General features: G+C 33.2%; 1 protein-coding gene across 6 annotated transcripts in view; it reads left to right on the top strand.

Moving 5' to 3' along the window:
* Positions 1–13,242, top strand: part of USP47 (ubiquitin specific peptidase 47) — a 104,333-nt gene that overhangs the window by 42,530 nt on the left and 48,561 nt on the right. For all 6 annotated transcript variants that reach the window (XM_061440785.1, XM_061440784.1, XM_061440786.1 and 3 more), the window contains 4 exons: positions 4,356–4,452; positions 6,499–6,644; positions 7,183–7,262; positions 9,648–9,797. In XM_061440785.1, coding sequence (XP_061296769.1) covers positions 4,356–4,452; positions 6,499–6,644; positions 7,183–7,262; positions 9,648–9,797 — 473 coding nt within the window. The remainder of the gene's footprint in view (positions 1–4,355; positions 4,453–6,498; positions 6,645–7,182; positions 7,263–9,647; positions 9,798–13,242) is intronic.

Here is a 13,242-nt window from a genome sequence, read left to right as displayed (position 1 = left end):
ACTACTGTGTTATGTTCTGCTTTAATCTAATCATATGTTTGACATTAATCATGTAATTAAAAAATTCCTGCTAGCTTATCTCTGAATATGTTATGTTTAAAACTAACAAATTTTTGAATTTTTTTCAATTTTTTGAGCTAGTAGAATTGCTTTATTTATGCAATTTTTTATTTATATATAAGACTGAAAATGTAATCTTGCCTGAAAATGTAATCTGAATCATTTTACATATCATTTTGCTTTTGATTGTATAGCTAGTTAATGTTATTTCATGCTAGGTATGGCTTCAGAGTGTTTACTCTTAGAATTTCAAAACAGAAATGATTGTAAATATAATACAATTATCTAGTATAAGGGCTTCCCTGGTGGCTCAGCTGGTAAAGAATCCGCCTGCATTGCAGGTGACCTAGGTTCGATCCCTGGGTTGGGAAGGGAATGGCTACCCACTCCAGTATTCTGGCCTAGAGAATTCCATGGACTGTATAGTCCATGGGATAGCAAAGAGTCAGACACGACTGAGTGACTTTCACTTTCATTTTCATCTAGTATAAAAAGAGAAATATATAATTACATGTAGGTTTTGTTTTAATGTGTTCTGTAGTCTTCCCACTTACTATATTTTGTAATTGAAATATAGAATAATTTACTCCCAGCTAAGCATTTGTACAGGCTTAATGGCATATTTGTTCTGGATATAGTAAAAACTGGTCAGGTTTGGTGTTTACGATCAATTTATATAAATAGAACTTTTTGCAGCAAACTACCAAGAATAAAAGAGAATGCAAAAGTATCTTTTATTTCAGATAATAGCAAATAAGAAAGCTGCTTCTCATTACACTGTCAAGAGTAGTGATTCTCAAAATTTTATTTCTTTAAAAATCATTTTGGGATACTTGTTAAAAATGTAGGTTCTGAGGCATTACTCCCAAAATACTGATTTAGTTACTCTTGAGTAGACTGGATAAATTGCATTTTGTTTTAAATAAATACCCTTAGATTTTTATAAGATAGTTGAAATACTTTGAGAAAGTTCCAGAATTAACAAGTCAGGATTCTTGAAATTTTTGCTGTGTATTCTGACAATCAGCTCAGTCCTTATGCAAGAAGTTATTTACAGAACTCCTACTTTGTACTGAATAATGTATAGCTCTCTGATGCCTGTAAATTCCTAGAGACTAAAGTATACTTTAAAAAAAATGTTCTCTGATTGTATGAATGTAATGCATATTCATTGTCATATTGTAAATGAAGAAAGTGGAAATTTCTGACAGTACAATTAACAGAAACTGCTTTAATGATTTTGCTTATTTTTGTCTTCTTTCCTTCATCTGAATGCTTTCAAGAAAATAAGGAAATTGTTATGAGCAGAGTTTTAATATATATTTTTCACATAATGTATGAGGAGCATTTTTCAGTATTATTAAGTAGTATTTTAGTATGGGTTTCAAATGGTTAAAAAGTAGTGTTTCATTATATGATTTAAATATTTAAACTATAATTATTACTGATGTTATAATGAACATTATTATAAGTTTTAATTTTCATCTATGATTATTTCCTTAGGGTAAGTTTCTAGAAATTGAATCACTAAGTTGAAATTTACTCAAAATATTTTTACAGGACTTTGATATACATTGCCATGTAATCATAGTCTTCGTTTCCAACTATTGTTCCTCACACAGTTCTACTCCGCTCTTTTCCCTACTTGTACATTTTCCTTCAGTGTTCTGGAGTACTGCCTTTCTGAATTAGAACAGTCTATATACATCCAAACGAATTGGTGTTCAAAAATTGTTTGTTAGTGACTTTTGGCATTTTGCTTAAGAATTTATTGAAATGCACAAAATGTTTTCATTGAAAAATGCTTTCATGATATCAACTCAAAACTGCAGGAACACTTCCCTCCATAATTCAGTGAGGTTGGAGACTTATTCTTTTTTGTCTCCTTGCCTACTAATTCCTTCTGGTGGCCAATTACTGTTAATGGGAGACGGTTGGAAGTAGGGGGCACTTAAAAAACTAAGGAGTGGATTGAAGGCTGATTGGACTCACAGGTGATTAATGGTGACTGAAGTGTTCTATCATTTAAATCTGAGATATCTTTCCTTGGCCAGTTTCATTAACAGTTCTTTTCTTTATATCTACTTTGAGTTGGCCAGTTTCTTTCTACTTCATTTGGCCTTGTAGAGTTCTCCTTCATTTCTTATTGGTTCTGTTCAGGATTTCTTTCTGTGTTTGCTCTCTGTTATTGTTCTGTACAGAATGGCATATGTTCTTATGTTTTCTTCCCTTATTGACTTATACTTATTGACTCATGACTATTTCAGATAGAGGGCCCACTTGATAGTAGTTCCCATAATGACAGAAGATTCCTATTAGTTCTGTAGCATTTTATCTTTTTAATCTCACTAAAGCCTTCATACTTCTGGAAAATAATAGTACTTTTATTTGACACACTGGTCATTCTGTTAAATATGGTGCTAAATGAAGTACAGAAGACTATACATTTCTATTTGATTGTTATTGCTAGTGGTAAAATAAAGAGCAATGGAAAAATTGTTATTATCCCTCCTTCCCTTAGACCCCTCCCCCCGCCACTCTTTTTTAGGCCCAGGGAAGGGAAACAAGGTCACAGATAAATGGTTATGATTGATCTTAGGGTACGCAAAAGACAGTAGTACCTTGACAGTAACTTGCCTTTGAAGGCTACTGGTAGAATGGTTGTCCCTGACTGGAGGAATTGGGGAAGGAGGTGGAAAAGAAGAAATCCCAGGCAGCTGAGCAGGTGCAGAACAACTGGGCCTCCTTGCTCAAGTGCTGTTATTTGTGGGAAGGAATCCATTATCAGTTCGAGTAGCTTATAGATTTGTGTTGCTTGTAAGTCATATTCCCTTCTCCCTCATGGGTACCTGCTGCTGTGCTAAGTAGTAGGGTAGAGAGATAAATTATATTTGACGACTCCCCTCACTGTTGGGCAACATATATAAATAAACAATTATAGATCAGTGAATTAAAAGCTCTAATAAGGATTAAGGACAGTATGCTGTAAGAACAACTCAGGTGGCACGTGTTGATTAGGGATTGAAGCAGTTTATAATTATATAACAATGTTGAGTAAGTATATAGACATGTGCTCACAGTATTCTTAAAGATGAAGGCATTGGAAATCAAAGCTTGAACCTTAGTCCAGAGTAAAAGATAGGCAACTACTTGGTCTCTTCTTAGAATTGTACAAGTGCAGATAGTGTGAATCTGTTCCTCTTTTCCACAACTGAATCAAAGGTCATTGTGTATTTGTTGATCTTTTCTATCACCTTAGCAATATCGTTTGTCTACAAAGTTTGCCACTATCTTACTAACAAAAGATATTTTTGTTAATTCTTGGAAAATTGAAAAATGTATTTCAGAGAGCGTCAGTGAATGCCTTTGGCATGTATTGAGAAAAGATTTAAGATTTTTTGAGATAACCAAGTCTTTCAGTATAAAGTGGGAGTAAATAAATTTAGTTATTAGACAATGTGTTTACCACATTTTACTCAAATAATAAGGTATAATAAAATGATGAGGCTGATATGTTTGTGTGTGTGTATGCATACCTCATAAACTGGGCCTAAAGCCTATTTCAAAGGAGAAGTTCCAAAAATATTCTCAACAGTGGTAACCATTTCTAATTAGGTATATAAAGTTAAGTACTTAAATAGTTCATTTGAATTTTGAATGCATCTAAGTTACTCCTTTCCTTTTCCCTTTCTCTCAATTCTCTTCTTCCATCTCTGAGTTCTGTTCTTACTTTAATAGCCACTCTTTGCATGGCGTGCTGATCTATAGGGTTTCATACTTCATGGGTGTGTACAACAGCGGAAGTCCTCTGAGTTTGTATACAGTGACTGTATCTTATGTTATTGATTATTGGTAGAAATTGGTTTACTGGGCCTGGTGAACTGGTTCAGTACTGTCTTCATATTTTGGGTGTATATGATATTTAAAGTGAATATGTATATACTTTTTCCATTTTAATACACTAGATTTGGGGAACAAAGATTTATTTCTGTCACAAAATACTGTATTAAATGTAACTCTTAAAATTTTATTAAATGCTATGTAATGTCTGTGTATATCTCTGGACATACAACAGCATGTCCGGAGATCCTGACTTTCTCTGAGAAATAAAGTTTACATAGTGCATATATTGACCAAAATGTCTTTTTTAGGTATTATCGAAAAACATTGAAATAATTTCCAATTATAACCTTAATCTCTTAATTTTTACTGTGTATTAAATTCTTGTTAAGTTTTCTTTTTGTTAATTTTTTTACATAAATGCTGATTTATATTTGTGTATTTGTTTTTTTAAGGATACGTGGGATTAGTAAACCAAGCAATGACTTGCTATTTGAATAGCCTTTTGCAAACACTTTTTATGACTCCTGAATTTAGGAATGCATTATATAAGTGAGTATTCAAAAAAATTCTATCAATAAAATTGATTTAAGAATGAAATACAACTTTTAACTAATTAAATCTATTTACCTTCTTGCATTTCTTTGTTAAGTTTGGGGCATTTCTCACTTCTTAAAACATACCTTGAATAGTAAATAAGAAAAGGATTTTATGAGAGGCAGGCATATGAAAAATTTGTGGGGAGAGAGAATCAGAAATGTATAGACAGCAACAGGATAAAATTGATAAGATTTATGTTTAAGATAAATTATTATATTTAAGCTTCCCTTGCTTTTAGCTTGAATGCCTTTATGAAGAAGTATGTTATCTACTTTTGGAGTAGATATGGAGCAAACCATATTCTTTTTTTCCTCCACATCTCAGTTTAAGAAACAAAGTTGCCTTTTTAAACTTGCAAATTTTGTTTTTAATTAAACTATAATGCAACTGTTCTGTGTTTTATATGTGTGTGTATTTTAAAAGACTATGTGTATATATGTTTGTATATATCCATATTTAAATAAACCCTAAAGTCAGACATTTGTTTTTATGAGTATCCTATTATAATACATGTAATACACTCTTGTATATTTCTTTACAATATCCATAACTTTTATTTTTTGACGTTTTAAAGTACAGATAAACTGATTTTTTTCCTCCCTTTTGTGTTACTTCTGAGAAACACCATTGTAATTACTGTAAATATTTATAGTAATAAAGTACTAAATAAATACAGTATCTAAAGTAGTTTTGGAACTTTTGATATTACAAACAACATTATATTACCATTAAATTCATATGTAAGCTCATCTGAATTTACTTGAAAAAATTGACATGTTTTTCATTCAGCAGGTATTTGTTACCCAGTGTTTATATGTGGGTGCTTGATAGATAAAGTTAGAAATAAGGTCTTTGTTCTTAAGTAATTCACAGATCTCTTCACAGTAGTAATATATGTATTTTTTAAAGTAGTTGAAATAACATTTAAGGATGACTTAATGCCATGAGAGTTTAGAGAGAAGAGAGATTAACGAAACTTGGAGAAGTGGCTTATTTAGCAGAGCAAGTAGAACTTGAGGTCATCATGAAGATAGGTATGGTTTGGCCAGGTAGAGAAGATTAAGAGGACGTTATAGACAGGAGGACTTTCAAGAGCAAAAATGAATAAGTTCATCATGTAGAACTAAAGAAAGGATGGCTCCCTTAAAAGGCTGGACTTTGTTGGACTACAGACAGGATAGGACTAGCATGAAAGATAGAGTTCCGTTTGTTTATTCTCTTCACTTATTCTGTAGCAGCCAGAAAGAACCTACCACTTTAGGTATTTGAGCATGAATTATGGAAAATTTCCAGCATACTAAAATAAACAGTGAAATGGTATAATGAATTGCTCTGTACCCATCACCCAACTTTGGATATTATCAACTCAGGATCAGTCATTTTCGTCTATAATCCCCCATTCTGATTATTTGGAAGCACATACCTAACCATATTACCTGTAAATTATATCTTAGGTCACTGCTAAAATTTCCCTGATTGCTTCATAATATCTTTTTTAAACAATTCAAAGCAGGATCCAAACAAGATTTGTGTATTGAAATTGACAAGTCTTTTAACCTATTTAATCTATTTTTTATTCCCTTTGATCTTTTTCCACATTGCAATTTATTCCTTGGAAATATATATGTGTATCAAAAACGGATGGCATTTGTCCTATAGTTTTCCACAGTTTGGATTTTGATGGTCAAATGCCATAGTGTCATTTAATATTTTGTTACCTCTATTATCTGTGAGTTAATAATTGGGACAAGAATCTTGACCAGATTCACGTTCAGCGATTACTCTTAAATAACCTTTGCCTTTTATTCATGTTGCCTAAATTGCTTTCTAAATTTATGAATTAGAATATTTCTTTAGATATTAATTGCTTTAGTTAATACCCAAGCTCTGTAAAATCCCCAGAGTTAAAAATTTACTTTTGTTATGGTCTTAATGTTAGTTATGCTCTAAAGAATAAAAATATGTTATGAATAATTCTCAAACATTTCATTCCAATAGGTGGGAATTTGAAGAATCTGAAGAAGATCCAGTGACAAGTATCCCATACCAACTTCAGAGGCTTTTTGTTTTGTTACAAACCAGCAAAAAGAGAGCAATTGAAACCACAGATGTTACAAGGAGCTTTGGATGGGATAGTAGTGAGGGTACTAATTCTCTTGTAATGATAAGTATTTGCAATAGTCAAAGGAACTTGAGAGACTGTATTATAAACAACATTATCAACATCTTTACTTTACCTTTTCATTGCTTTTTGGTTGGTGTTTAAAAATAGCTTGTTTTTAAAATTTAAGCTCCGAGGCATAAGTTTTTGATCCATTAAAACTATCTTGTAAAATAAGTTTGGTTATACTCTATTTTTATGTACTTAAACTAAATTTTTTTTAATGTGTTAGCTTAGATTTTTATTAACATATTTCTCGACTCTACAGTGAAAAGTAATAAAAATGGCAAATATTGTAGCACCATAAAGCCTATGCTGCTTATAAAATGTTGAGCTCTCTTGGTTCTTTTTCATATGATTGCCTTTTTATGATTCTAATATATATTTTGTGTTCTTTTTAAATCTAGCATTATTTTGTGTAGATTTTCCCGTATTTCTGACAATTTGCTTTTAAACAACAAACTAATATTTCATTATACTAAGTTAATAGCTCTTTTTAATTAAATTTTATCTTAAAATAGCTTGGCAGCAGCATGATGTACAAGAACTGTGCAGAGTCATGTTTGATGCTTTGGAACAGAAATGGAAACAAACAGAACAGGTAATTTATCTCTCAAGTTGAGAGTATATTCTAATAAATTATTAATTCCTTAAAGTGACTTTATTTTATTGGAATGTTTTAAAACTTGGGCATTAGCCCAGTTGTTAAAGTACTGAGAGTTTCCTCATCTTTAAGGAGGTTGGGCCCTGTGACCTAGATGGTCTCTTTTTAGCTGCTGCTGGTAAGTCACTTCAGTCGTGTCCGACTCTGTGCGACCCTAGAGACGGCAGCCCACCAGGCTCCCCTGTCCCTGGGGTTCTCTAGGCAAGAACACTGGAGTGGGTTCCCATTTCCTTCTCCAGTGCATGAAAGAGAAAAGTGAAAGTGAAGTCACTCAGTTGTGTCCAACTCTTAGTGACCCCCATGGACTGTAGCCTACCAGGCTCCTCCATCCATGGGATTTCCAAGGCAAGAGTACTGGAGTGGGGTGCCATTGCCTTGAAAACTATGTAATTCGTGTGTGTGTGTGTGTGTGTGTGTGTGTTAGGGGTGATTTTTGAACAGTATTTTCAGATAGATGCTAAGTAAATTCAGTGTCTTAATCTGTAACACATAAAGTGTACATTGTAAAGTATATTCATCTAGCATTACCTTTTTGACCAGTGAGGTATATTCATGCTTTTCACACTTAGTGAGAGATGCTCAGTCATGTCTGACTCTTTGCAACCCCAAGGATTATATACATTTCTTGGAATTCTCCAGGCCAGAATACTGGAGTGGGTACCCATTGCCTTCTCCAGGGGATCTTTCCAACCCAGGGATCAAACCCAGGTTTCCCACATTACAGGTGGATTCTTAACCAGTTGAGCCACCAGGGAAGCCCTTTCACACTTAGGATCCTTGTTAATCTGACCATATTCTTAAATCCAGTGGAAGGAGGAACAGATTAAAAGTGGGAAAACTTTAGATATATCATTGGAATGAGGCTTAAGGCTGAACTAAATGAGGCTCAGAACTCATTACCGAGGCGGGTTTATGCTAAGTGTAGTGATAAAAGATCATTGGAGGCCAAAAGAGGAGTCTGGAGGGTAGCCCAAAGGATGTACTGTCTGATGGCTCGGACTAGAGTTTTTCAAACTAGACTGCAGTCCATTCATTTATGAGATTAATTTAGTGAATCTACACAGCACTTTTTTTTTTTTTTCAAAAAGGAATAAAATAGATATAAGAGAAGCACCACATAGTAAGGGTAAGTATTGTTTTATGCCACTTTTGTTACAGTTATATGTACTAGGTTGCAATGTAAATTATTTTTTTACTGTGGGTTGCTAGCAAAACTCTTTGAAAAACGCTGGATTGAAACACTTAGAAATGCCCTCTCAGAGAAGACAATCAGATATAGCTGGAGCAGGTTAATGAAGAAGGCTTCATTAAACAAACAATATTAACGTAGACAGTTATGGTGGATCCTAGTTTGAAGGCTTATAAATCCTCAATACTTGAAGAGGTATAAATTTATGAAAGAGGCAAACTATGATTTCCTTCTTAACCTATTCTTACTTAAGAAATATTGGAAAAAATTTACATTTATTTAGTGATCTAGATTCTCTACATAATCTATAGGATTGTATTTTTGTAACCTTATGCAGATGGTATTAGGGGATGTTTCTTTTCGTAGGTCTGTTTGTGGGTCAACAATTTTATTAAGACCAGCTGGGGCATTCTTTCTGAGTTCCCAAGTTTTGGTACAGGAATCTTGAGGCAAGACATTCACACGGAGGGTCCTTACTTAGGGAGTTACCTATCTCCTTTGGGTCAAAGTAGCCCCCAGTTGACTTAAGTTTGGGGAGTAGGTGAGAGATTCATTTTTTCTAGGTGAGGATATATTGAGGGAGATGGAGTTTAAGGTTTCTTTTTAAATTTATATTTGTTGAAAGTACAGTACATTTTCCCTTCAAATTATTTTATGTGTATGACTGAAAAAAGTTTTATTTGTATCTTGAGATAGAGGATATGATTTTAGAAATCAGAACATATTATTGTGAAAATAGTGATATGTATATGTAAAGCTATAGAGCCAGTTATTTAGCTGTGTGATTGTCAATATGCCTAAAATGATGGATTGTGATGTATTCCCATCCTAATTAAATATAATATGGGGCTTAGTAGTAAAGTTAGTTGATAACTAATTTCAACAAAACATTTTAATAGTGGGATTTTTAGTGATATGAGAATTGAAATAGTTCATTTTTGCACATTCTTATTTTGTCTTTGTTAAGCTTTGATTTTTTTTTTTCCTATAGAATTTTAGATTATATAAATCTTAAAGCTTTCTAAAACTTCAACAGTAAGAATCAATATCCTTTTGAAACTCATTCTCAAAGGCATAAAGTATTAACTAATTTTAAAGGAACCCTTTAAAAATTCAAATGTTCTTATTTCTAGGCTGATCTTATAAATGAACTGTACCAAGGCAAGCTGAAGGACTACGTGAGATGTCTGGAATGTGGCTATGAGGGTTGGAGAATCGACACATACCTTGATATTCCATTGGTCATCCGGCCTTATGGGTCCAGCCAGGCGTTTGCTAGTGTGGTGTGTACCTTTCAGCTGACTGCTTGTGTATCCATACACAGAATACATAATAGCACAGTGATATAATATATCCTAAGGTAAGTATCATCCTAGACACACCTTCTTGGGTCGTTAGTCATTCCTGCATTTAAACTAGCAAGATCTAGAAGATTTTTGACCCTTCAGTGAGTCCTAATAGTGCATGTTTAAGAGAAGCAGTATATACAAATGTACTGCCTCATGGCTCAATCTTTTACTCTTCTGTAGAAGTGACTAGATTATTTCACTTTATCTTTTTTTAAACCTCTATAAACAGTCTATTTTATAAATGCTACTTTTTAACATTTATTTTTGGGGGGCCTTGCCAGGTGGCTTGTGGGGTCTTAGTTCTACCAGTCAGGGACTGACTGGGCCCTTGGCAGTGAGAGTGCAGAGTCCTAACTGCTGGACTGCCAGGGAATTTCCTATAAATACTGCTGTTGTTACTTTTTTTTTGGCAGTACTTTTTTGTTTTGAGAGTGCTGTTTTGTTCCGTATACTTTTGTGAGAAGAATAACCTCTAGTTATTAAGACAAACACAGACCATATTGTTTGAAAAAGTATTCCTCTTTTAAAATTTAATTTTAAAATGACCCAGGCATTTTATAAGCACAGATAATTTGAAGAATCAGAATTATATATAATTAGCTTATTTATATATCATCAAATTGGGTGATTAAGATTTTCTCATTTCTCCTTTTGTTCTCTGTTTTTAACTGCTTTTTGGTAATTTTATTATTGTATTTTATCCTTACATTTGTGTATTTAATTGCTTATACAAAAGGAGAGTCATGGAAGGAGTTAAATTGACATTTAAAATTAGAATTTAGAAACATTCATTCAAACCTATTATGAGTCAGGGAAAACTTTCACAGCTAAGATATCTGAAAAAGTCAAATTTCATCATGATGATCTTACTTATGCTGCAGTCAGGCTGATGGTGGCTTGCAGGTAAAATCAATGTTCTTAAAACTAGTCCATATTTTAGCCTCTAAAATAGCATTTCAACTGTGATTTAGTAGTCTCTAGGACAACTGATACCCTTTGCTTTTTTCTCCTATTTTTATATGACTGTCAGGCAGTAACAGCAAGAAGTTATGGGATCAGTCAGTGGGAATTCACAGTAACTTTCCAAGACAGGGGACGATTTGGCCTCCTTTGCTTTTTTTAAGTGCACGTTTTTCTTTTTTTTTATTTATTTATTTATTTTTTGATAGAAATGTGTTTGTTTATTTGAAATTTAAGTTACACTGGTGATCCTGTATTTAATCTAGCCATCCTGCTGCTGCTGCTGCTGCTAAGGCGCTTCAGTCGTGTCCGACTCTATGCGGCCCCATAGATGGCAGCCCACCAGGCTCCCCCATCCCTGGGATTCTCCAGGCAAGAACACTGGAGTGGGTTGCCATTTCCTTCTCCAATGCATGAAAGTGAAAAGTGAAAGTGAAGTCGCTCAGTCATGTCTGACTCTTAGCGACCCCATGGACTGTAGCCAACCAGGCTCCTCCATCCATGGGATTTTCCAGGCAAGAGTACTGGAGTGGGGTGCCATTGCCTTCTCCAATGTTTTTCTTTTTATTGAAGTATAGTTACTGCACAATATTATGTAAGTTACAGGTGTACGATTCAGTGATTCAGTGATTCAGTCAGCTTCCTGAACAGATTTGAAAAATTCTGTTAAGTACTTAATAATACCCTTGTAAACTGCCATTCTAGGTACATGAGATTGGCCTTGGCTTGAGTGGCTAGTTTTATTTTTCATTTTTGTTTTGTTTTTACTTTATTTTGTCAGTTTTTGTCAGAGACATAAAAATTGTTAAGATTTATCTTTCAGTGAATTATTTCCTAACTCATTTTAAAACTTTGGCATTTCTTTAAGGAAATGTACTAGGGAAGTGTTCAGTAGTCCCAAGTGATGTACACAGTTTTTTCTACTTTATTTATGAAAATATTTTTATGTAAGATTTTTTCATGTATATGTTAGTTTTTTCTTACATATTCATTGAATTTTGAGGAAGTTTTATTTGTGTTAAGTTGGAATATAATATTTGAGTATTCAGCAAATATAATACTTGAGTATTCAGCTATAAAAAAATAGCTGAATCTTTTTCATTATTTGCCTGCTGAATTGTTACCACTCTCCTCAGTACGTTACAGACACAGCAGTGAAGTGAATTGGAGGATATTTTGGAGAAGTGGAAAAAGTCACATTTCTGAATGGAATTCTCCAGTTCTATCCTACATTGATATATGGATGATGGTGGTGGTGATTATTCAGTGGAAATTGAAAATTACATCTATGAAGCAGGATGTAAGCAGGTTTATACACACATGCGCTAATAGGGCTTGCAGAAGGGAACCTAAAACTTCCTAGATTTTGCTGGAGTGTCTTGAGGGAAATTACAGCAGGTGAGACTACCCAAGATAGGGGTTCTAAGGAGGATACTACCTTCAGAGAACTTTAGTTAGAGGTAAGTGATTTCCCTTTATTTTCTGAATTCAAACTTACAACCTACACTTCTTGAACTGCAGAAATCATCATATAACATCTAAATTTAGTGTTATATCACTGCTTGCCATTGTGTATTTTGTTAGTGCTATGTGTTTTAAAAAGAATTCAGTATAAATGTGGATTATAAATATCTAGTTAAAAGAAGCATTATAAAATGTTGTTCAGACTATTATAATATTTGGCCTTAATTTAAGTTGAACTCTTGTAAAATTTTATTTTTTTACTCTTACCAGTGGTCTTAGTATATTTGCCTTATTGGCTGTTTATACATACATACACAAACATACTTGACTACATGCACACATATGTACACACATATACTTACCTTCATACACAGCATTGATGGTTATGTGTTTTGCTTATTACATATTGTGTTTACTGAGCCACAATAGTTAGGTGTATTCACTGTGGTTAACACTTGGTATTTAATTTCAGATCAGTAAGTATGAAATTCTGTTAAAATCAGAGGTTTTTTTGTTTGTTTCTTAACTTCGTCTGAAACACCCAGTTTCTGAATTGTTTTATCTCCATATTTAAATAAATTAACATGAGAGTAATATTTAAAATTAAGTAAGAATGGAGTTGCCACTTAGTTAATGTATCATTATAACATCTATATATAACTTTGGTTATTTTTCAGCATGATTGATAGCAGACTAATTTTTAAATAAGTGCTAAAAATTGCCTATATAGTTTTTTAAAACAGCTTTTCATCCTAATGTTTTCTTTATTGAATTATTTCTTAGTTGTTATAACTGTAATATTTATTTTAAGTTTCTGGTCTCCATTTTGTCTGTCCAAGTAGTGTAAAGGGTTCTGCTGCTATTCCGTCTCTCAAATTGAGTTTTGTTCAGCACTAGTCTCCAATAGGTTTAATAGATGTTTGGAAGAAGACTTCTGATTAAATAAAATTGGGAA

The sequence above is a fragment of the Bos javanicus genome, chromosome 15 (genome assembly GCF_032452875.1).
Source record: "Bos javanicus breed banteng chromosome 15, ARS-OSU_banteng_1.0, whole genome shotgun sequence".
Classification (NCBI taxonomy): Eukaryota; Metazoa; Chordata; class Mammalia; order Artiodactyla; family Bovidae; genus Bos; species Bos javanicus.
The sequence above is the reverse complement of the archived record's forward strand: the minus strand, read 5'-3'. Positions and strand labels throughout refer to the sequence as shown.